At 38.3% G+C, this 20,942-nt stretch overlaps 2 protein-coding genes across 7 annotated transcripts in view; both read left to right on the forward strand.

The window, feature by feature from the left end:
* LOC306830813 (cGMP-inhibited 3',5'-cyclic phosphodiesterase 3A-like) overlaps positions 1-20,316 on the forward strand; it is a 54,563-nt gene extending 34,247 nt beyond the window's left edge. For 2 of the 5 annotated variants that reach the window (XM_079354509.1, XM_079354513.1), the window contains 13 exons: positions 3,030-3,175; positions 3,371-3,486; positions 3,572-3,815; positions 4,462-4,538; positions 5,385-5,581; positions 5,866-6,003; positions 6,230-6,341; positions 7,054-7,161; positions 7,418-7,617; positions 8,060-8,263; positions 8,438-8,599; positions 13,079-13,337; positions 14,184-20,316. In XM_079354509.1, coding sequence (XP_079210635.1) covers positions 3,030-3,175; positions 3,371-3,486; positions 3,572-3,815; positions 4,462-4,538; positions 5,385-5,581; positions 5,866-6,003; positions 6,230-6,341; positions 7,054-7,161; positions 7,418-7,617; positions 8,060-8,263; positions 8,438-8,599; positions 13,079-13,337; positions 14,184-14,482 — 2,262 coding nt within the window. In that variant the 3' untranslated portion in view covers positions 14,483-20,316. Of the gene's footprint in view, positions 1-3,029; positions 3,176-3,370; positions 3,487-3,571; positions 3,816-4,461; positions 4,539-5,384; positions 5,582-5,865; positions 6,004-6,229; positions 6,342-7,053; positions 7,162-7,417; positions 7,618-8,059; positions 8,264-8,437; positions 8,600-9,208; positions 9,506-13,078; positions 13,338-14,183 lie in introns of those variants that run through there. The other 3 variants (XM_079354510.1, XM_079354511.1, XM_079354512.1) reach the window with 3 other exon arrangements.
* LOC306830814 (solute carrier organic anion transporter family member 1C1-like) overlaps positions 14,662-20,942 on the forward strand; it is a gene marked incomplete at its 5' end in the record, with an annotated part of 34,905 nt that continues 28,624 nt past the window's right edge. For both annotated transcript variants that reach the window (XM_079354514.1, XM_079354515.1), the window contains one exon: positions 14,662-14,743. In XM_079354514.1, the coding sequence (XP_079210640.1) occupies positions 14,662-14,743 (82 nt within the window). The remainder of the gene's footprint in view (positions 14,744-20,942) is intronic.

A 20,942-nucleotide genomic window follows, 5' to 3' on the forward strand; every position in this document is an offset into this window, starting at 1 on the left:
TGATTGGTTACTCTGGGTCACAGAACAGGGTTGTACCTCTATAGAATCCCATCTGAGAAAGAACAATCAGAGAGGAGGAGCTTGTGAATTAATGCTGTGCTCAGCTGTTCCTGAGGGAACAGAAGAACAAACTTCTACTAATCTGGTGATCTGCTAACTTTAGGTCACATTACTAGCTAATCTTTGCTAAATAGCACTCAGGTGGATTTACTTTTGAAACACTGAACAGTTTGCTGAAGCAACTGTAAATAAAAGTGTGTCTCCTTTAGAGTTCATTCTGAAGATTAAGGGGTAAAATAAAATGTGGTCATTGTTGCTTTAAGTTAGGGTGGAAAGTGTTTGTGCTAACCTCCATGGGCGCTCTCCATGTGAATGGGCTCCAGTAAGCTTGGGTGGGCTTGGTCGTGACTGCTGTAAAGGATGCTGTTTTTATCACAATATCTGGAAACATGGATAGAGAGAGAGAGAGAGAGAGAAGAGATCGTACATGAACAAGCTCATGTTGCAGATCCACACAATATTCAATGGTGACCACCACTATGCTAAGCTATTTTTTCTCCCCATGACCTGAAAACTAACTCTTTTTTTCAAATCATGGATTTCCTTTAAATTAAAAAAAAAAAAAGATCATAATCAGTACATTTAGATGTCTACATAAGTGATTAAAAAGCAGCAGCATCAAAGTTCCGTTTTTTGTATGCTGCACTAAATGCCAATATACCCAGGTGTGACTATGTGACTCTCCCTATATTCATCACCTTTGTTTCTCCCCTCACTGCTGGCACAGCCTCAAATGTAGCAAACAATGACGCACAATCTTCCAGAGAGCTTTTTAATGTTTTACAAGGCCAGTGCTTCGGAATGTATGCAGGCACTTTGGGCGGCAAGGAAAAAGCGTGTGATGCAATGCAAGGACAGTCTACCAGGAAAGTGACAAGCAGCTTTAATGCTGCCTGAGTGCGCTCAAATGGTCTGTTGATGTAGTGGAACTCGATGAGATGCTGCCTCAATTTGACTAACTTGAGATTTGTTCATCTGGATGTTAAAAAAGTTCACATTGAAAATTAATTTTAAATGTGCTGCCTTGTAACATTGCCCTACAGCGAGAACAGAGGTAGCAGTTACACAAAGGTCATAAGACATTGGTGGTTGTGGTTTTTGGAAAAGCTTGGAAAAAAACATGCAGTAATGGCTATTTGTCAAGTTTGATCCTGACTCTGCAACAAATGGGTTTTTTTAGCACTTCATAGGACAGCTGTATAGCTGACTATTTCCAAAACGTACTATTGTGATATTAGATTTTTGTGACCAGACATTCTATTTCAATGTCACTGATACTGAATAACTTGTATGCGAAACTTTTCCAAGTGAACATGCAGCTATTTGACGCATTCAGCATCATGCCTTACAGCGCTTTTTTGTTAACTATATTATTGTTTCTGTTAATTATATTATTGTTTCTGTTAATTATATTATTGTTTCAAAATAAAAGGCTTTAAAACACAATAATACAAATCACAATTGCAAATGTATTACAAAAACAATAAATAACCTCCAAATGGCTTCCTCCACTTGTTACTGTGTTACAGTTTAATAAATATATGTATGACAGTGCTGAGTTATGTGTGTGTGTGTGTTTAGATGGCAATGCTGGTTCTATCATGTGTGTACACGTGTGTGTCATTATTTGCGAAAAGAAAAAAGAGAAGAGATTCATTGTTTTTCCTCAGGGTTATACTAAATTTGATCCACTGCTGCCCTCTATGTGTGTGTTTGAGGATGTGTGTGTGTGTGTGCGTGTGTGTGTGTGTATTGTTGTTGTTATTTACCACGTAATGGAATATACAACAACAAGGGGTGGATGATTTCTCTCAGGAATGTGTGAAAAATGATTCCCTGCTGCCCCCTGTATGTGTTTGAGCATGTACAATGCGTGTGTTTGTGTGTGAGAGAGAAAAATACACCCGCTATACAATCTGACAAATAACTGAGTGTGGCTCATGGCTGAACAACAACATTTACATCTTTGGAAATATTGACACCACAGGGGAAACACAAGCGTGACTCCTTTCTACATATCACTTTGTCTTCTGTCTGCTTTTCCACAACAAGCATTGTCTTGAATATGGCATCTTTCTAGTCTGATGTCTTGACTAACTTTGATGGAGGACTAAAAGGAAGCTCAAGTTGCTTTGAAAGAAAACTTAACTCTGAAGGTAAAGCAGGTGCTTTTGGCTGAAACTTCACATTTTAATACATTTGTGTTGAGATTTATTTCTCCACTAAGCCATTGAGGTTCTGCACCTGCCTTTATTTTTAGTGCTACCTTCTATTCAGACTCTAGTTGTTTTTCTATTTGATCATCATAACCTCTTTTTGGATTAATGTAACCAAAGATTTTCTTCCACATGTGTTAGTGAATCTGTGAGGATCACTTAAAGACTGAAATGAAGACTATGATGAAACCATTGATCATCAATTATATAAACAATATGAATATCATTCTCTGAAACATCTCACATTAAAAAAACGGATGCAAAACATCATTTTTTTGTGAACTATAATGCAACGTCTGAGGATGTAAGTGAAGTTCTAAGGTAGCATGATGTCTTAGTGTATATTATGAAGGATTTTGAGCAAATGTGCAATACAGCAAGCAAGCTAAAGTAACCATTGATGCAAAACATGGTCATACTGATTGACAGCTCAAGCTCAAGGCGTACTCCAAATGTTGGATCATTTAGAAATATAGACATTTATAGAGTTTTGTCAATATTAGCTGAAGGTCTAGATACAAAAAAAAGCCCCGTATCACAACATATTGTTATCATACAAGCACACAGGCAGGGCTGTATAGTTTTGCATTTTAAAGGAGTTTGCAGTACGATGCAGAGTATGTTTCTCACTGAAAAACCCTGTACATTAAAAGACTCTGTCCTGTCCACATAAGCTCTAATGTTGTATTACTTACCTCATCTGCTGCTGGAAAACTTCAGTTTGTGTCATATGTTTGTTTATCCACATTATAGCGTCTAAGGCGGAGTCTGCCGCCAGGATTGCTTCGGAGAATATCTTCAACTTGGACCACGACCACCTCAGCTACAGGGCTGCCAACCATCGAGCCCGGGCCTGTACGTAGGGACCGCTCCGCCAGCATCAAACACACCACAGAGAGGTAACTCCTTCTCGCTGGCATAGGGAATAATATAAATTACACAGAAAAGTAAGAAACAACATTAAAGTCACAGAAATGCATTTAAGAAAAAATAATTATAACAGAGTGAAAATCTCTTGGGATTAATAAAGTGGAAAAGAAATGAATACAAACTCAATCTGAGTAATGTCATTTTTTTTCTTTGCATGAAATCAGTGAAACATGGAAAAACTCGATGATGATGACAATCTCAAAGACTCGCTCCATGTCTGCCTCCTATGCTGCCTCCCTCACCTCCAACCACATTTACAGCAAACCACTGGGAAGACCAGGTAGGAATGTGTGTATAATCACCTACTCAAGACACCGAGTTGAGAATGTTGAAATAATTACAGTCTGCACTTATTTCTTTTCCAGGTTTCCCCCCCTCCAACGTGTCACCTCTGGGCTCTCCGTGCCCGTCCCCACCAGCACAGGGGACTCCGGTTTCCAGCCCCACCACAAAGTCATGTTCCGTGCAGCTTCCTGAGCCTGTGGGGCCCCTGATAGAGAGGACCCCTGGTCCTGTGCCCCCTAAGAGTCACCATAGAGCTTTAACTCACAGCCAGAGTGCCCCCAGCTCTACCACCCCTCACTGGCGGCCTCCATCACTTTGTGGCAGGTAACAAACGTGCACTAGGTTCTTTCCTCTGTTATGTTTCAGTGGGTATTTCCATGTATATAAACATGTGGATGCAACAATATTTGAATTAGGCTCAACAAGTGTAAGAGTTAGTCAGTTTTTTCTATACTGTCAGGGAAGGAGCAGTTATAATATTAAATAGGGCTGTCAGCTTTAGCCAGTTAATCATGATTAATTAAGGTCTGGAATCAATGCATTCTATTTTATCATGACTAATTGCATGCTATTTTATCCCTTAGGAACCATGGATAAACTTCTCAGTGATGGAAAAGAACAATGACACCATTATTAAAAAAGGAATGGTTAAATACCATTCCTTTTAGCTGTTTTCATTTAGATTTGGATCTGTGTCAAGATCCTTTTTCCAAAATTAAGATAAGGTCAATTTACAAGATTGTCTTTACTTTATTTCAAGCTAAAAGTTGGCTTGAATTCAAACAGCAAGAAAAGTACTTCCAGCTTTAGGCACTGCAACATTTCAAAATAAAAGCCCATTTGAAAAAAAAGGGAAATATAGGACATTCAAAATTGTTAATTGTTTGATAGCCCAAGGTATAACATAATAGAAAACAATAGATTAAATAATATGTCTTTTTCAAATGTGTTTGTGTCTCTCTGTTTTCAGCTGCGGCAGGCCGTTCAACAACCGACTAAATCATGGAGTAGAATCTGTGGACAAAGGCGACAGAATACCCCATCCAGGTAAACAAGCTAAGAGGATTTCTTTGTGACATTTCCCTCCAAATGAGTTTGGTAAATTATAATTGAACTGAATAGCTGCTCCTGAGACTTGTTTTCAGAAAGTTTTGGTCTTATACATGATTCCAGTAGCGATAAGGTAGAACAGCCATTTGCTAACTTGAGAATGATGTGGCCCAAATTCCAAGAAGTAGTTCAGAGTCAGTGTTATTTTATAAACAAACGTGAGTTGACGTCCTGAATTTTGTGGGGAAAAAAAACAACCTTCCATCCACATGTAACAGATTGTTAAAGCTCCTGTGAGGAGTTTTAGCTGGTTACAAAACACTGAAATAAAAAATAATTTCTGTGTGGTATTTTACCTACACAAACCAATGATTATCATTGAAAAGATTGATTTTTCCTGTGTAATTATTTTTAATGCCTGAAGTTGCTGCCATGGGGTAAGTTTCAAATGAGACGATAAATAGAACAGGTAAAAAGTAAATGCTGTTTACACAATAAGGAAAGGTGAAATGAGGAAGAAATAATTGGCAAAGACAAGGAGATATCGCTTTATCTTCAGGGGTTGCCAAAATTGACCTAAACTGTAAATTCTTTGTACTTTTAATTCCTTCCTTGTAAATGCCTCTATCCACAGGACAGTACTTAAAAGATGCACTGAAATCGAGGATGTCAGTGTGAAAGAAGGATATGTGTATAAAATGAAGGAAATTGAACACAAGTATGAGAGATTTAACCCCATAAAGAGATATCTAAATTTTTTTAGCTTGTTTTTCAAGGCTGATGATTCAAATACTTTGCTCTCACTTTAACTGTAAATGTTGAACATGTGTAATATCTTACCAGATGAGCGCGCTGTAGCATCTTCAGACTATGACAGCACCTATGACAGCACTTACGAGACCAACCACAGTGACAGCAGTGACTTTGCACAGAATGAGGAGGAGGGAGAGGGCGGCAAGAAGCCCCCTGAAGCGAGGGAAGGATGCAGGGACTATCTGTCCGAGGGTATCGTTCTTCATCCAATCCTGCCATCACCAGAGGTAGGCCATGAGACAGGACAAAAAAAGTAACAAGAGGGAAAATGTCAGACACCTATCAATATGTATGTATGCAAACAAGCAAATCAGTTAATATGTTATTTGGCCATAAGAACAAATAAGGAATTTTGACATGTGTTTTAAAATGCTTTAGAGATAGCCTCACTATCCATAATGCTCATCCTGAATGCTGGAATTTTTTTTTTTTTTTGTTTTTTTACTTTATCTGCATGCATTGGTCCATAACCCGCCGCACATGACTCTGTGACCTGATCTTTGTCTGACAGGAGAAACCAGTATTGGCGCTGGAGCCTCTGGTAAGGCTCGATCTGGAGCCTCTTATGAGTCAACTCAACAATTGGAACTTTCCCATTTTCAGTCTTGTAGAAAAAGCACATGGCAAAACAGGCTGCATCCTCAGTCAGGTAAAACACCAATAAGTGAACAAATGTTTCATCCCATGTGATCATTTCTTGCTAAAAACACAACAGTGGCTTTAAAGAATTTATGTTAAAGGTTCAAATGTGTCTGATGAGCAGCTGAATGTGGTTTTGATGTCAGTAATGTTCTTATCACGAATGCACACTTTGTAAACATGTACAGACAAGAGGGATGAGCTTTACAGTATGCTTTCCTCATGTTGTGTCCTAGGTTTCCTATCAGCTCTTTGAGGACACGGGTCTGTTTGAAACATTCAGAATTCCTGTACAAGAGTTCATGAACTACTTCCAAGCTTTGGAGAACGGGTACAGGGTCATCCCTTGTGAGTACATGACTGTATTTATTCAATTGTTCAAGTGAATTATTCATACCCAGCAGTACCTATTTCTGCCACAAGGGGGATGTGTTGCTTTGTCTGTGAAATAAAACACCATTACCATACACATTTGTACTCTGTAGCATATTATGGACAATGAGCAGAGTTGTTAAGTTTCAGATGAAGAGCTTAAACAACATCATGTCATGTTATCATTTCATGCTGAGACTGAAAACGCTTTTAAAATTGTATTTTCATCTATTAACATCTAAAATCCAGTACAGTATTTAATCAAAATGAAAAAAGAGGTTCAAATCTTGTAAATAATGTTCTAAATAAATTCATGATAATAATAAATTTGCTGTAATGCCACAAAAACAAAGCTGTTATTCCTCAAGAACAAGAAAACCAGGCTCATGTTTTCTTCTATAACCTGTGGCTATGCTAGCTTCCCACTAACAGGGGATCATTGTCTCTTTCTATTTTTCGTTCTATCAGTCAACATGCACTTCTCCATATGATCAACCCATTCCACAAGACAGAAATGCATCCAGATTCTTATGTGAAAGCTGCTTCAGTGTGCATTTGTTTTTCTTCTTCTTATTTTTTATTTTTTTTGGTGTAACTCATGTTTTATAATATTCCAGCTAGGATTTCATCACATCGGTCTTGCTGCCGCCCACTTTTGTGATTGACCATTTTATTTCCCGTTTCTCAGATCACAACCGGATCCATGCCACTGATGTGCTGCATGCTGTCTGGTACCTCACCACTCAGCCTGTGCCTGGCCTGCCCACCCTACCAACTGAGAATGGGATACACCCTGGTGAGAGTCTACTTAAACATTTTCATTCTTTATTTAATCAATCTTATCTCCGGTTTTAAACCAATATTTTTGATCATTGATTAATTAATGGTCTGGCTATAGACACTTCACCACTGTTGAAATTCTGAATACTTCTCTTTTTTTAAACTTGTTAAAAAGAAGCAGGTTTAACATACCATAATTTTGTGGCATCACTTGAGCAAAGAGCTCGATTAGTGACTGAGGCATGAGCTGGATTTGTTTTTGTTTCTCATAGACTCAGAGAATGGCATATCCCCTGGTGCCACAGGCTTCCTAGTGTCTAAGATGAACTCTGTGCAGAATGAAGGCTATGGCTCACTGGCAGGCCTCATCCCAGGCCTGGAGCTCATGGCCCTGTATGTAGCTGCTGCCATGCATGATTATGACCATCCTGGAAGAACCAACGCCTTCCTAGTAGCTACAAGTGCACCACAGGTAAATAGGTGCAGGTGTAACTCACAATGAACTTTGGGAATGGATTGATGGAGAGTTTGGACACGTTCTACTGTATATGTGGGTGGATAAGCATGTCTTTCATGAAGGCAGTATGAACAGTTAAATAATGATGTAAATGTGTAGCATAGTGCAATACAACAGTTTGGTTTAGATACCCTCATTCATTATGCTATGCATTACTTGGAACACTTTAAAACAGTACAAAACCAAGTGGGAAACATGCCACTAAATGTCTGTATTTATGTGCCACCGCAGCTGTGACAGTGCATGTTCCAACCAACAAATCAAAATACACGAGTGGATAACTTAAAGAATGTATAACAAAAACACTGCAAAGCTGCTAGAAGGAATCCAAGCAGAGCTGTGAAATTGGATCGATTGGATCTTGGTGTCACTTTGTCATCTATCTCACCCACTGTAGGCTCTTCTATACAATGACCGTTCAGTTTTGGAAAATCATCATGCAGCCGCAGCGTGGAACCTCTTCATGTCTCGACCTGAGTTCAACTTCCTGGTTAATCTCGAACACGTTGAGTTCAAGCGCTTCCGCTTCCTTGTCATTGAAGCCATCCTGGCCACGGACCTCAAAAAACACTTTGACTTCCTTGCAGAGTTTAATGCAAAGGTAAACCATTGTGTTTGTATTGACAAAAGTCATGGTCCATAACTCATCCAAATGAACTTTTCATCAGCCTCAGAAATGAATATTGCTATTTGATATATTATTTGAAATTGTTAACCAATCTGTAAGATTTTCTTTTCACAATTAAGATCTGTGGGGGGTTTTTTTCCTCCCAAGGTGGGTGATGAAGGAATGTCCGGTATTGATTGGACCAACGAAAACGATCGAATGCTGGTGTGTCAAATGTGCATCAAGCTGGCCGATGTTAATGGACCGCTGAAGTGTAAGGAGCTGCACCTGCAGTGGACCGAGGGGATCGTGAACGAGTTCTACGAACAAGTATGCTTATTGAATGCACTGTTACTTAGGCAAAGGGAAGAACACATTCCTCGTCACAGCTTTCAGTAGTTACACAGAAAGCCCCTCAAACAGCGATTGATGAGAACTTAGTTTACAGGGTATTAAAACCTCCTGGTAAAAATGTGCAAAAAAAGGTTGCTGTCAGAAATCAAAAATATTAACACTGTCAAAAAAGATTTCAAACAAAGTAGATTTTTATACATGTCTAAGGATTGACTTGACTTTACTTTTGAACATCAGTCACTTTTACCAGTGATTACAGGATGTAACTCTAAAATAGGTGAAGCAGATCAACAACAAAATATGCCCATATTAGGAACTGTGGGCAAAAAGACAAACCAAAACAAATCAAGCTATAGCTTCAAAAACGCTAAGTGGATAAATGTGCCTTTAATTGCATATGAAGGGAAGAATGTGTCTCAATGTCAAGCCCCTTAAAACCTTTAAAGTCTGTCACAATAATAAAACATCTCTTGTTAATATTAAGTATGAGTTTACCATCAGGATTGTGTAGGTATGGTTTTGTTTGACAATGAGCAAAACACTCACATTGTTATTATCTTCTTGCTCACCTTCGTCCTGGTCGAGGTCAGGGTTGACTTAAGGCCAGCGTCTCTACAGATGATGGAGGGTTAAGTTTCCTGCTCAAGGACCCTGCAGTCATGTTTCGTGTGCAACTGGATGCTCCTCTCCAACAGTCAAAACCCTTACCTACTAGCTCTTGATTATATTAAAGACTACAGCCAAGGGATGCTTGGCAACAAATCCCGGACTTAACTTACAACGCTTCTGATTGGTCAGTGCAGTCAGCACCGAGCAGCTCCATGAAGATCTGCTGGATAGATGTGATTACTTATGCCTTACAATGTCCTGTTGTAAGAATAAAGGGCTCATATCAGGGTTTCATTGTCAAGCAGTATTCACTTATGGCATTTGTAAGTGTTGAACTAACTTAATTAGCAGCTATCTGGAAATAGTTTTAAAAAGCAAAACAATAATAATAATTTGCTGGTTATTCGGGACAAATATTTAGCGTGCTAACCAATGCATAGCTTGCCACACTATGTACATAAGCTAATTGGCAATGCCTGCCCCTATAGACAATAAAGGCACACAAAATCAACAACAAAAAGTAAAACATAAATATCAGCAATAACACGGACAGAACTATACAAGATACATACTATCATGGAAGACACACTGAAAATTAAGAGGCTCCAGATCCTACATGACTGCTTAAGACCCCTTGAAACCATACTTTTTTAAAAACTCTCCCTCTAATCACTGAACCAGTTGTTTTTTTTATCTTTTTAATCTTTCAATTGGTACTGGAGTTGTCCCTCAGGTCTGGGTGTCAGCACACATCGCCCCCCTGCATAAGAGTGGTGACAAAAACAAACTTAACAACTACCGGCCGATTTCCAAACTCTCTAGTCTCTCTAAAATCCTGCAGTCATTATTCAACAATTAACTAAAATCCTTCCTGGTTTCAAAGAAAAACACAGCACCATATCAGCAACTACCTTATTAATAAATAATGTTGTGTCTGCTTTTGTTCAAGGGAAGTACTGTGCTGCCCTCTTTGTTGATTTAACCAAAACTTTTGACACAACATACTCCTACTGCAGAGGCTATATGATGTTGGTTTTGACAGTTACTGTACAATCGGATTATTCTAAATACTTACCACTCTCAAAAGGGGTTCTGCAAGGTTCTGTGCTGTTAACGATCTACATTGATAATAAAATTGTAAGGCCCATCTTTACTCTGACGATGCAGTTTTAAATTGTTTTGCAGAACCTGCACACCAAACAATGGAATCCTAAATACACGCTCTTTTCGAAAGCCAGAAATATCACAGACATTGACTTGCACATAACAACATGAGAAGGTCACAATATTGAAAGAGTACTTACTGAGAGTACTAAATGACAACACAAAATTGGATATTGGTATAGAAACAAAGAGAACTTCCCTCTTGCGTGTCAAACGGATAATTGAAGCCATCTTCCTGTCTCTTCTGGACTACGGAGATGTCATTTATAGACATGCTTCTGCCTTAACCTTAAAATCATCAGACAGTTTATTATTCTGCCCTCAGATTTATCACTGGTGACAAACATTGCACTCATAATTGCATCCTGTGGGCTACGACAAAGCTGGTTGGCCTTCATTAACAGTCAGACGTGACAGACATTGGCAGGTATTTATTTATAAAGCACTTACAGGTAATCTGCCAGCATACATCACTATTATTGATTGTTATTATTATTATTATTATTATTATTATTATTGATTGATATTATTGATTACTGATATTATTGATTATGATCGCCTGAAGAAAAAACGGCACCTTTCAGCCCCTGGAATGGTCCGTGCTTCCCTGCCCAATATTGTAGGTGTAACCACAAGTTCACAGAGCACCCGAGGAGCCTGATGATTTAAGCATTAATGTAAAAGTGAAGACTATGCAGGCTTACTAAATGACCTCAATGTAACTTTAATTTCAAACACTTATAGTTTCTTATTGGCTTATTTTTACTAATTTATATTGCCCTGTATATCAATCATCATCAAATATTTTATTTTCTTTGGGTTGGCTTGTGACCAGGAGGTTACAATCACTGAAAGAATGTGAAAGATCATAAAAAGCATCAAAATATTTGCATGAAATGGTAGACTAGAAATTAATCTGAAGTGTACAAGTATGTTTGCTTTTGAAATCATGCAATGTGAGTCAGACAAGTCACATTAGTATTTGTTTAAAATATTTATTGCAGCTGCAGAACATAGGCTCCGACCTAGTTTTATTTTACATGATGGGATGAGATCTTATCGTGTTGGACTTAGGAAGAGTGCAGTACTGGTGCATGTCAGAACTGGCAATGAAAGCGTAGATAGGAGACCACTAATTGGAAGGAGGTGTTGTCAGGTGATTGTGGATAATGACTCATGTCAAGTGTGAAATCAGTGCAGCTTGAGATGACTGCCTGAACTCGCTGGCAGGCGTTGCCTCATTTTTCATTCCATTTATAGAAAATGACTAGGCTTTTAAGAGTGATTTGTAGGACATACTATAGTTTACATACTATAGAGTGGCTTAAGCAGTGTCCATGTATTTCTCCACAAATGAGTTCTCTAGCTATGGAGCGGTAATGATTCTAAATACAATGGCTCTACTAGATGCAAAAAGGACTATCATCTGCATACACTGAACATGAGCTTCAAGATAGGTGGAAGGTTATGTATGTATAAACTGAGGAAAAGTGGTCCAAAATCCCGTTTTAGCCTTTTAAAAGATCATATCATTATTATGATCAAATATTTGAATATTTTAAAGGTTGTACAAATAACATTACACCACTAAAAGTTCAAATCCATTTTAGAAATGTAGGAATTTTCACATCATCTTGAATGTGTTAATGCCTACCAAATAACTCCACGTCTAAACTTGGCTGTTTAGAAATCTGAAAAAGACATCCTTCCTGTGATTTGTTATTAGCTTTTCCTCTCAAACTTGTTGTTCACTCCTCACAGCACATCTGAGGACTTGTTTGGAGTGAGAAAAAGCCATTCAGAAAAAAAACCATTGTGTGCATGTTTTTTTTTTTTTTTTTTTTACCTTTAGAGGGGAGCTGCTGTGTGTGACCTGTAATTGATCATCCTTGACAGCATTCATTCACTCAGCAGAGGATCATCAGGATGGAATTAAGGCTCACACCAGCAACACAGCTAGTGCCACAGATATATTCTGCATGCACACTGATTAGTGTGAGGGAGCAAATCTAAGTATACATACTGTAAACACACAAACCTCTTTCATGGACCTATAATGCAGTGCTCTGACGCCATCCAGGTTTCAGGTTACCATAGCAATGTGAGCCCCTGCCACCTTTGGATAACAAACATGAAAGCACAACACATTTCCATGTGTGAAACTACAATGCATACAAAGCCACACTGAGCCACCTTCATGAGAAATGGCCATGAATATTTAACAAAAAACCCACAAACTTGAGTATAATGAAGAGAAAGGTCTGGACTTGATATTTTTGTAAAGTGTCTTAAGATCAAATTTGTTATGAACTGGTGCGTTAGAAATATAGATTTAATCAGTGACTGATTGATTAAACTAAAATAGGTGAATAAATTCTTTGTCTCGTTACTTTCTACCAGCATCAATACAATGTTACAGTAGATAAGTGACACCTTGACTGCAATCAGCACTATCAGCACCGAATTATGAGATTCTAATCATCTTGTCAATGAAATGCCTACATCTAGCGATTAATACACAGACAAATCCTTACAGACAGCAGCATTTATGATTTATATCTGCGTCATTATTTTGTTTTCTGAGGCAACATGTAAAATGATCTCGCTTTCTTGAATTCCAATTATTAATATTCATCAATTTTGTACAGTTGACATTACTTGCCATGTCTGTACCCATACTAGGGTGACGAAGAGTCTAGCCTGGGCCTTCCCATCAGCCCCTTCATGGACCGGTCTGCTCCGCAGCTTGCAAAACTCCAGGAGTCGTTCATCACTCACATAGTGGGACCTCTTTGCTCTTCATACGACTCTGCTGCTCTCATGCCGGGACGCTGGGTGGACCAACCTGATGGCGAGATGGAGCTCGAGGAGGTGAAGGAAGGACAAGAAACAGAGGAAGAACTGGCAGATGAAGACACATCATCAAGTTCTGAAACCTCCCGTAAGTCAAATCCTTTAAAAGATGCTGTTGCCAACAAGATTAAAAAAAACGGAAACACAGGGAAAAAAATGTACTGAAAGCTGAAAAGGTTATACTTCTGGAGACTTTCTGCTTCAGTTTATTAGTAAATTTATGACTGTTGTTATTTGGGATGTAAAAAAAAAAAATGCAAACAAATAGTTGTCACATAACCTCCATGTTGTTTGTTTAAGCCAATAGTGAGAACAGTTTGGACAGGAGGTACCAGCAGGTAGCAAGTGATAGATAATTGCTAAGTTATCAGAGCAGAGTCTGTCCCCATGGTGTTTCCAACAGAAAGCCATTTTTTATGAACGTAGCAAACCTGCAAATCTGTATCTCCATGGGCATAGCCAGGGGTTGGTGAAAAGCATGGAGGGATTAATTAACAGTGACATTGTGTCATACTCGATTTTTAAGACATTCACAGAAAGTTAACCAAAATATATTCCAAACACATTTCTTTGTACATAAAATGAACGTACATAGTATTGTAAACACGAATAAAACATGCTTAAAAATGAGTCATTTATGTGATTTACTTGCTTTTAGAGACCAGCATTAAGTGGCCACTCAAAGAAGTGCAGTTTTTACACACTTCCAGCTACTTTTATTTTTCAGCCCTGAAAGAGCTTTGGAAAAAAATCTGCTCGGGGACCTTTATTAAGACTTTGGACTTAGTCAATCAAGCTATTTGTCCCTGTTTACACTTTTGGTGCTAAGCTAACAATGTCAATCCTTTCATTCATCCCTTGGCAAGAAAAAATGATGAACTGAGTAGCTCAGTAACTAAGTAGCTTGTCTAACTTTTGGCTTTGTGTCATACAGAGCGGCAAGAAACAAAAAAGGTGAGCAGAAGAAAAGTGTTTTGCCAAATCACACAGCATCTTCTGGAAAACCATGAAATGTGGAAGAGGGTCATAGCTGCAGAAACAGAGGAAGCAGAGAAAGAGGAGAACTGCATCAGCAGCACAACTGATCCAATCACAGCCATTCACGAGGAAGAGGAAGAGCAAGCAAGCAAAGAGGAGGAGTCACCCGAAGGCTTTGACGACAGGGAAGAGGTACCGACTGGAGGAGAAGAAGAAATCCTTCTGCAATCAGAGACTTTAGGGGATATACTGTAGAAGGTGAACCAGAGTGATATAATGAACCTTCTCTTCAACCAGTATTCTGTATGTTGTCTAAAAATGTTGCTTTTCTAACTAAACTCTTGATATGGTAGCCAGCACATCACTTTGACACAACACTGTAGAAGATGTTTTGGGTAATATGTGCCTAACAAAACCTGGATTTGAGAACAGGGATGATGCATGCCCAGTTCATCTGTCAAGGAGAGAAAGTAGAGATTAGCAGACGAAGAAGTGACTGCAAAAGAATAAGAAAAAGTGAGTGATTGATTGGACTGTATTTGTTTATTTGTTGTTGTGTTGGTTTCAGTCTGGATCTGGTGCCCCCTCCCAGGCTGCCTATCCTGCACTATGGGCCAACCTCGCTCATTCACAGATTCACTCCACCAGTGACTAATACACTGTCACGAGGCCCGATGCCCCCACCTTTTTTGTTACTCCCATGCTGTCAGCGCACTGTGGAGACACCCAGCTGGTTAAGGATGTGCAACAAGCCCCTTTTCCTTGAAGACAATGAGATGAAAGCCAGGGAAAAAGCTGTGTCCACTGAGGCTCAGCCATGTGGATTTCACAGGGAGAGGGGAAAAAGGGCCAGTTGTAGTACATTGTGTATACAGACATACACCCACACAAGCTTCACACACAAACACACAGTCTACTACAGTACCGTAGAGACACATTCCATTTTCAGATCAGATAGGATGTTAAACAAAGAAGCCTGTTGCTGTAAAAGCTTAATTCTCGCTCAAGGAAAAAACATACAATACAAGTTTTTGTTCATGTCCAACAATGTCTAACTTTAGTCGCGTATTTTCTCTCAGTCTTTTGTTACTAAACTCCGGTTCAGCACACCTATAGTTTCCAGGCCACACAACTCAGGAAGGTACCAAACTGTAGAAAAAAGGGGAACAAAACAGACATGCAGGGTCCTTTACTCCTTTACTCGAAGCTTGATTTTTATTTTTTTTTGTACTGGTCAAGACAGTATTGACTTAATGGTATTCACAGAGACATTGTGGTTCTGTGTGAAGGGAAACTCACGTGAAACAAGATTATTGATGACACTATTCTGTATACCACAATTTTGTACGGTTTTGTCTGCTCACTCAGTTGCTATAAAACAAAGAGTATCGTAGCGTTTATTCCAGGAAAGAAAAACAAAACAACAACTTGCAAGACACAAAACTTGGTAATAAGGTGATGTGTATTGATAAGTAACACATTCTATGTAAAACTCCCAGCATGCTTGCTAATTTTCACTGCAATGAATTAGCTTTTTTTTTTCTTTTATGCGTTTTAAATAATGACCTGGTATGTAGGCCACATGTTTCAAAAAGTAATCCAGTAAGCCATAGTGGCTCGGTCCAGTGCTGACTCACAGCTCACGATCCCCCAAGAGGATTTACATCAATAAGACATTTTAAAGTGCCCACTTCCAGACCAAAATTAAATAAAATGTAATCTAATTTGTTGCATAACAATGTAGACAAATTTATTCAAACTAAAATAAAATTCAGCCATGGAAAAACACAGAAAACCATCTGGGCTGCAAAAAAGTATAATGAAGACTTATATGACATTCACCAAACAGCATCATGATCGGGAGTCAGACCCGTGACCAGTAGCCTCTGTACATGAGGCGCCTGCTCTACCAACTGAGCTAAAGCAGCGCCTCAATTAGTCAGATTTAGAGTTAATCAAGTGCAAGCCTCATAATCGTAAATGCTGCTGTCTGTAATCCTCTGTGACACTGTCAGGTTTTTTTTTTTTCGTTTTCCTTGAGTTCACTGTAGTAAATCCTCCTTACTCCAAGTAAGTATAATAGGCAGAAGGATTTTTACAAGAAAACAAAAAAAATCCCTGTTGAAAGCTCGATTGAAATCTTATTTCATGGAAGGGACACTCATGGCCAATTAATTTTTTATTCCTCCATTTGTAGTTCTTACTAATAATTTAGCACACAGCTAACAGGTACTGTTGTTTCTCTCCTTTGATGTCCACCTAGATTTAGAGGGGGGGTGATGAAGGGAAGCGTGAACAAGCAGAACAGCTGTCGTAACGAGGCTTAGTAATGAAAGAAGAAAGAAGAGAGCAAAAAGCCCTTTAGCTCAACCTGAAGCTGCATATGAAAGGTCAGAGAGGTTTTATACGTTTTCCCAGATTTCAGCAGATTCCTTTAGATGTAACCCTTTGAAGATGAGCCATGTTTAGTCCGATTCAAAACCATATGATGGTCCACATTTATGAGTCCGAAAGGGATCTGCAGTACAATGTATATGATCTGACAATGGAGAGGCAAATGGGTGCTTGGGGGAATTTCATTCAGAGATTTAACAATTCTTTGTGTCTCCGCTTACTGATGAACATGGGCACATTCTTGTACAGAAAAAAAACACCGTTTCTCAAACCCTTTCACAAAACTTTTCAAGGAGGGTAACCGCTTTTTAACACTGACAATAAAAATATCTATCAAAATGAGAGTAAGACAGAAGTACAAAGATCCAGTAATGATCCTAAACACATTATGTAACTCGTCCAATTGGCACAATTAACAAACAATGGATGAAAACAGACAGGCTTGTTTGAAGACAACATTTTTAGTGGCAGAACTTGCCCTACTGTGACCCAGTTCCCTCAACTCAATTAGAGTTTTTGATAACCCTTATGCTGTCTAAATCCTCAGTTGTATCCATTGCACTGTTATCAAAATGCCCATTGTACAAAAAAGGGCTGAACTGTGCAGCGCTCATTACTTATTCCCTGTGCTTACAAAAGGGTGCAGCGGTTGTTTTTACTGCGATGAATAAGAATGCCTGTACTAACCAAACCCTGAGCTTATTGTTCGTGTGCAGTTCGAGCTGAGAGCTCTTAATAGGTGTTCAAAGTCTGATAGTTTTATTGGAATTGGATTTTGCTTCATAATCTGTAATACAATGTAATGTTTAAGTAACATGACTCTCTGGAGGAGGGAGGGGGGGGGGGGGGGTTTACACAGACATAGAAAAAAGGAAAAGGGCAGAGCGATATCTGACCCAAGAAACAATGCGTGTCTTACTTGTCAACACAAATTACAGCAGTTTGTATGTATCAAATTCTGCAAGACAGTTCGATTTACATGAGACCTGCTTGACCAAATGTCTTCCAACAGCCTCTCCTTGCACTGGCTTGTCATGACTACTTGTAGCATTTACCAGGATCTGTAAACACCAGCTCATAACGGCTGATCCACACATCTGTCGGTCAAGTTATGCATTGACTGTGGTCTTTCAGTGGGGATTTTTTTTAAAGCTTTGTTCAGTGACGTAGCTTTCGAACCAGGGTTATTCTAAAAATAACCACGACTGCAATCAAGCCTCCTCTAAACAGCAGTTATTTGAGCACACGTGAATGAGCGTGTGCTCCATGCACTGTAAATACAGTACATCCCTGCATCACTTCAAATCTAATGTGCAACTGATTCTTTCTTCACACTTGTAATATCCCATGCTTCTCCTCTTATCTCTGGAATATATGCTTGCTTGAATCGGTCACAATTGATGCTTCCCGTCTTCCCTGCCTCTCTTAACTGTGATCTCTACAGTGCAGCAATCAAGGCTGTGATGTTTTGAACAGTCCAAAACCTTACAACTTTGCATTTGTACGACCTACAGGGGGTTTTCAGTACGATAAATGAAATTGGTCCTCTGGACAAGTTTCCACTGTCAGACTTTACAAAACCAGGTTTCAGTATTTCTGTAAACTTAAAGGACCAATACAGCGGTTTTGCAAGGTTTTTTTTTTCTTCCTAATTACACATCATTTTAACAATAATGAATAATGTAGGCTTTTCATTTAAGGACATTTTAGATTTCCACCCCAGCTACACACTTTGTTTCTGCTATTCTTTTTCACGATAAAACAACCATGTGTAGTATATTAGATCATCAAAGTTCACATAAATTTGTATTATTTTATATGCATTGCATGAATTGGGTGTAGATTCATTTAAAAATGCACTGCATCACTTTACAACATCACTGCTACAGTTAAGGCCAATCTTATTGGTTGGTTGATATACACTAATCTATACCGAGAGCTTGCATAGATTTGTTATTGTGTGTGTAAATTAGCGACAACCAATGCAAGACTGGAGAGTTAATAAGCCACATCAATATCAGTGAAACAAAGCAACATTGTTTGCAGCATGGCCACTCTTTTATTTATTTGACCATTCATAAAAGTGGCGTGAAAAAAATCGTAAACTTTTTGTATTATCCAATTGTAACTTTCACTTAGTCTGATTTTTTTTTCCAGTGCCATTTCTTTTACCTTTGACTTGCAACATCAGGGAGTAGACAGATGTTTTAGTTGTAACCGCACCCATCAGTGATGTCACTGTGTACAAACACACCCGAGAGTACACCTGTACATAACTGCAGCCAGAGGAGAAGTCAAACCACGGGAGGTCTGCAAAAAAAAGAAAGAAAAAAGACAAAAAACATTTTCAGAGGGGTGAAGCTTTTAATATTGACCTTCTGTAGTTGCAGGTAGTATCAACTATCTGCCAGCTCTCAATGACAGGAATCTTTTTTGACAAAATGTTGTATCATGCTGATGTAAAGGTAATAATTCTTGGCCACCAAAGCATCAAAGCTCAGTTATTTTAAACATTTTGTTCTGAGTCCACATCGACAATCTCATGGCTGCTAATCTTGTTTTACAAAGTCTTTGTTGTAAAAAAACAAAATCAGGCATGAAACAACACAAGTACAGGGTCTACAACTTAATCATGCTGGTTTTACCAAGCAAGTTTCAGTGTTTTTTTCAGTGGTTTTAAAGTAAGGGATTGTGGCACACTGGTTTAACTTGTGCAAACCAAAGAAACTTTGTTTTATTTTTGTTGTGATTTGCACAAACTGTTCCCTAAATTTAGCATGCTTCTTGTTTCTATTGAGATTCTATGAGGATGTCTGGATATGCACTTACTTTGTAGCATTTCTTGTGTGAATACAGGGTGGATTAAAGCAACATCGAGATCTGTTAGCATTCATCCACCAGACGAAAGGGAGTTTCTCACATCTTAAGTGTCTGTTTTTATTTCAATGCCTTGTCAATAGGCCACAGTAGCACTACAATAGAACTGTTCTGTTCTCAGACTGAAGCCCTTGTACTTTCTTTTGATGGTTTAAACCAAAAACATTCCTTTTTTGTTTTGTTTGTTGTTACAGCCGTTCTAAAAGGTAGGCTATGCTCCTGTGCCATAAGATTTTCACATGTATGTATGTATGTATGTACAGTATGTACTGTACATTGTTTGAACGCTATAGGCATCAGCTTTCCTTCTGCTTTCACAAGGGAAACCAAAACAAACATTTTTTTTAACACCTTAAAAGCAAGAAAAACAAAGCTGGTAAGTTTTTGTCTACTATAGCAGATGCTACACAGAATCCATTCTTTTATCCTCTCCAGTATCTTGCACTTAACACATGTAGCAATACCTACAGGATGGAGAGATCGTGTGACTCACCAGTATTTGTTCAAGTGAATATTTGACATTTTATTTCGAGACATTGTTTGACTTTATATAAAACAATATATACTGTACAGATTCTAGAGTATATTATGACAAAAAAAAAAAAAAACTTTTAGAAAAATATTTATTTTTACTGTTTTGTAATTTAGACACAATACTGTAGCTCCTTTATTGCCAGAATTACTGGAAGTGCCTCTCAATAATGTATTACAAAGTAACTATACAATATATTGGGATTATTAAAACATGTCACTAGCAGAGCAGTGTTGATGTTGTAATGTGAATATTGTTGAATAATAAGATTTATTAATGCTGCAAATGTGTCCTGTCTTGTTCTGTGGCCATCTTTCACACTAATGTTATAAGATTTGTTTGGTTATTATCTAAACAATTTGTAATTTTTAGTGTCAGATTTGATCTCATTTAGTTGGGTCAGACAGTATGTGGGTATATGCTTTGAAATAAATAATGCTGTCTGATGCTTATTTATTTTCTGCTTGGCTAAAGCTTTTGTTTAACGTTTTCTCTTCACACAAAATGTGCAAGGGAAGTATATAGCCAAAAGCAAAACAGTAGCAATATTCCACACACACTCTAAAAACAGCTGTGAGTGCCAGCAAAAGCAGTTTAGTGCATTTGAATAAAACTGAAAGTGTAAAGTGAATGTTGCAGATCCACTGTGCATACGTCATTTACAGGCTGTTCATAGTGTGTACACTACCTGACTAACATTTGACTAGAACATTAGAGAAAAGCCTGAACACACAGGTGTATGAATATTGTGTAACAGAACACAAACTTTTACTCTCACCATGAGAGCTACAAATAGAGAATTGCCATAAGCCATTGGAAATAACCTTTAGTAGTTTAAAAAAAACAAAAAAAAAAAGGTAGATCTTCTCCTTCCATCTACCAGTTTGACAAAGTATGCAAATACTATCTGAT

The sequence above is a fragment of the Symphodus melops genome, assembly GCF_947650265.1.
Source record: "Symphodus melops genome assembly, chromosome: 10".
Taxonomy (NCBI): Eukaryota; Metazoa; Chordata; class Actinopteri; order Labriformes; family Labridae; genus Symphodus; species Symphodus melops.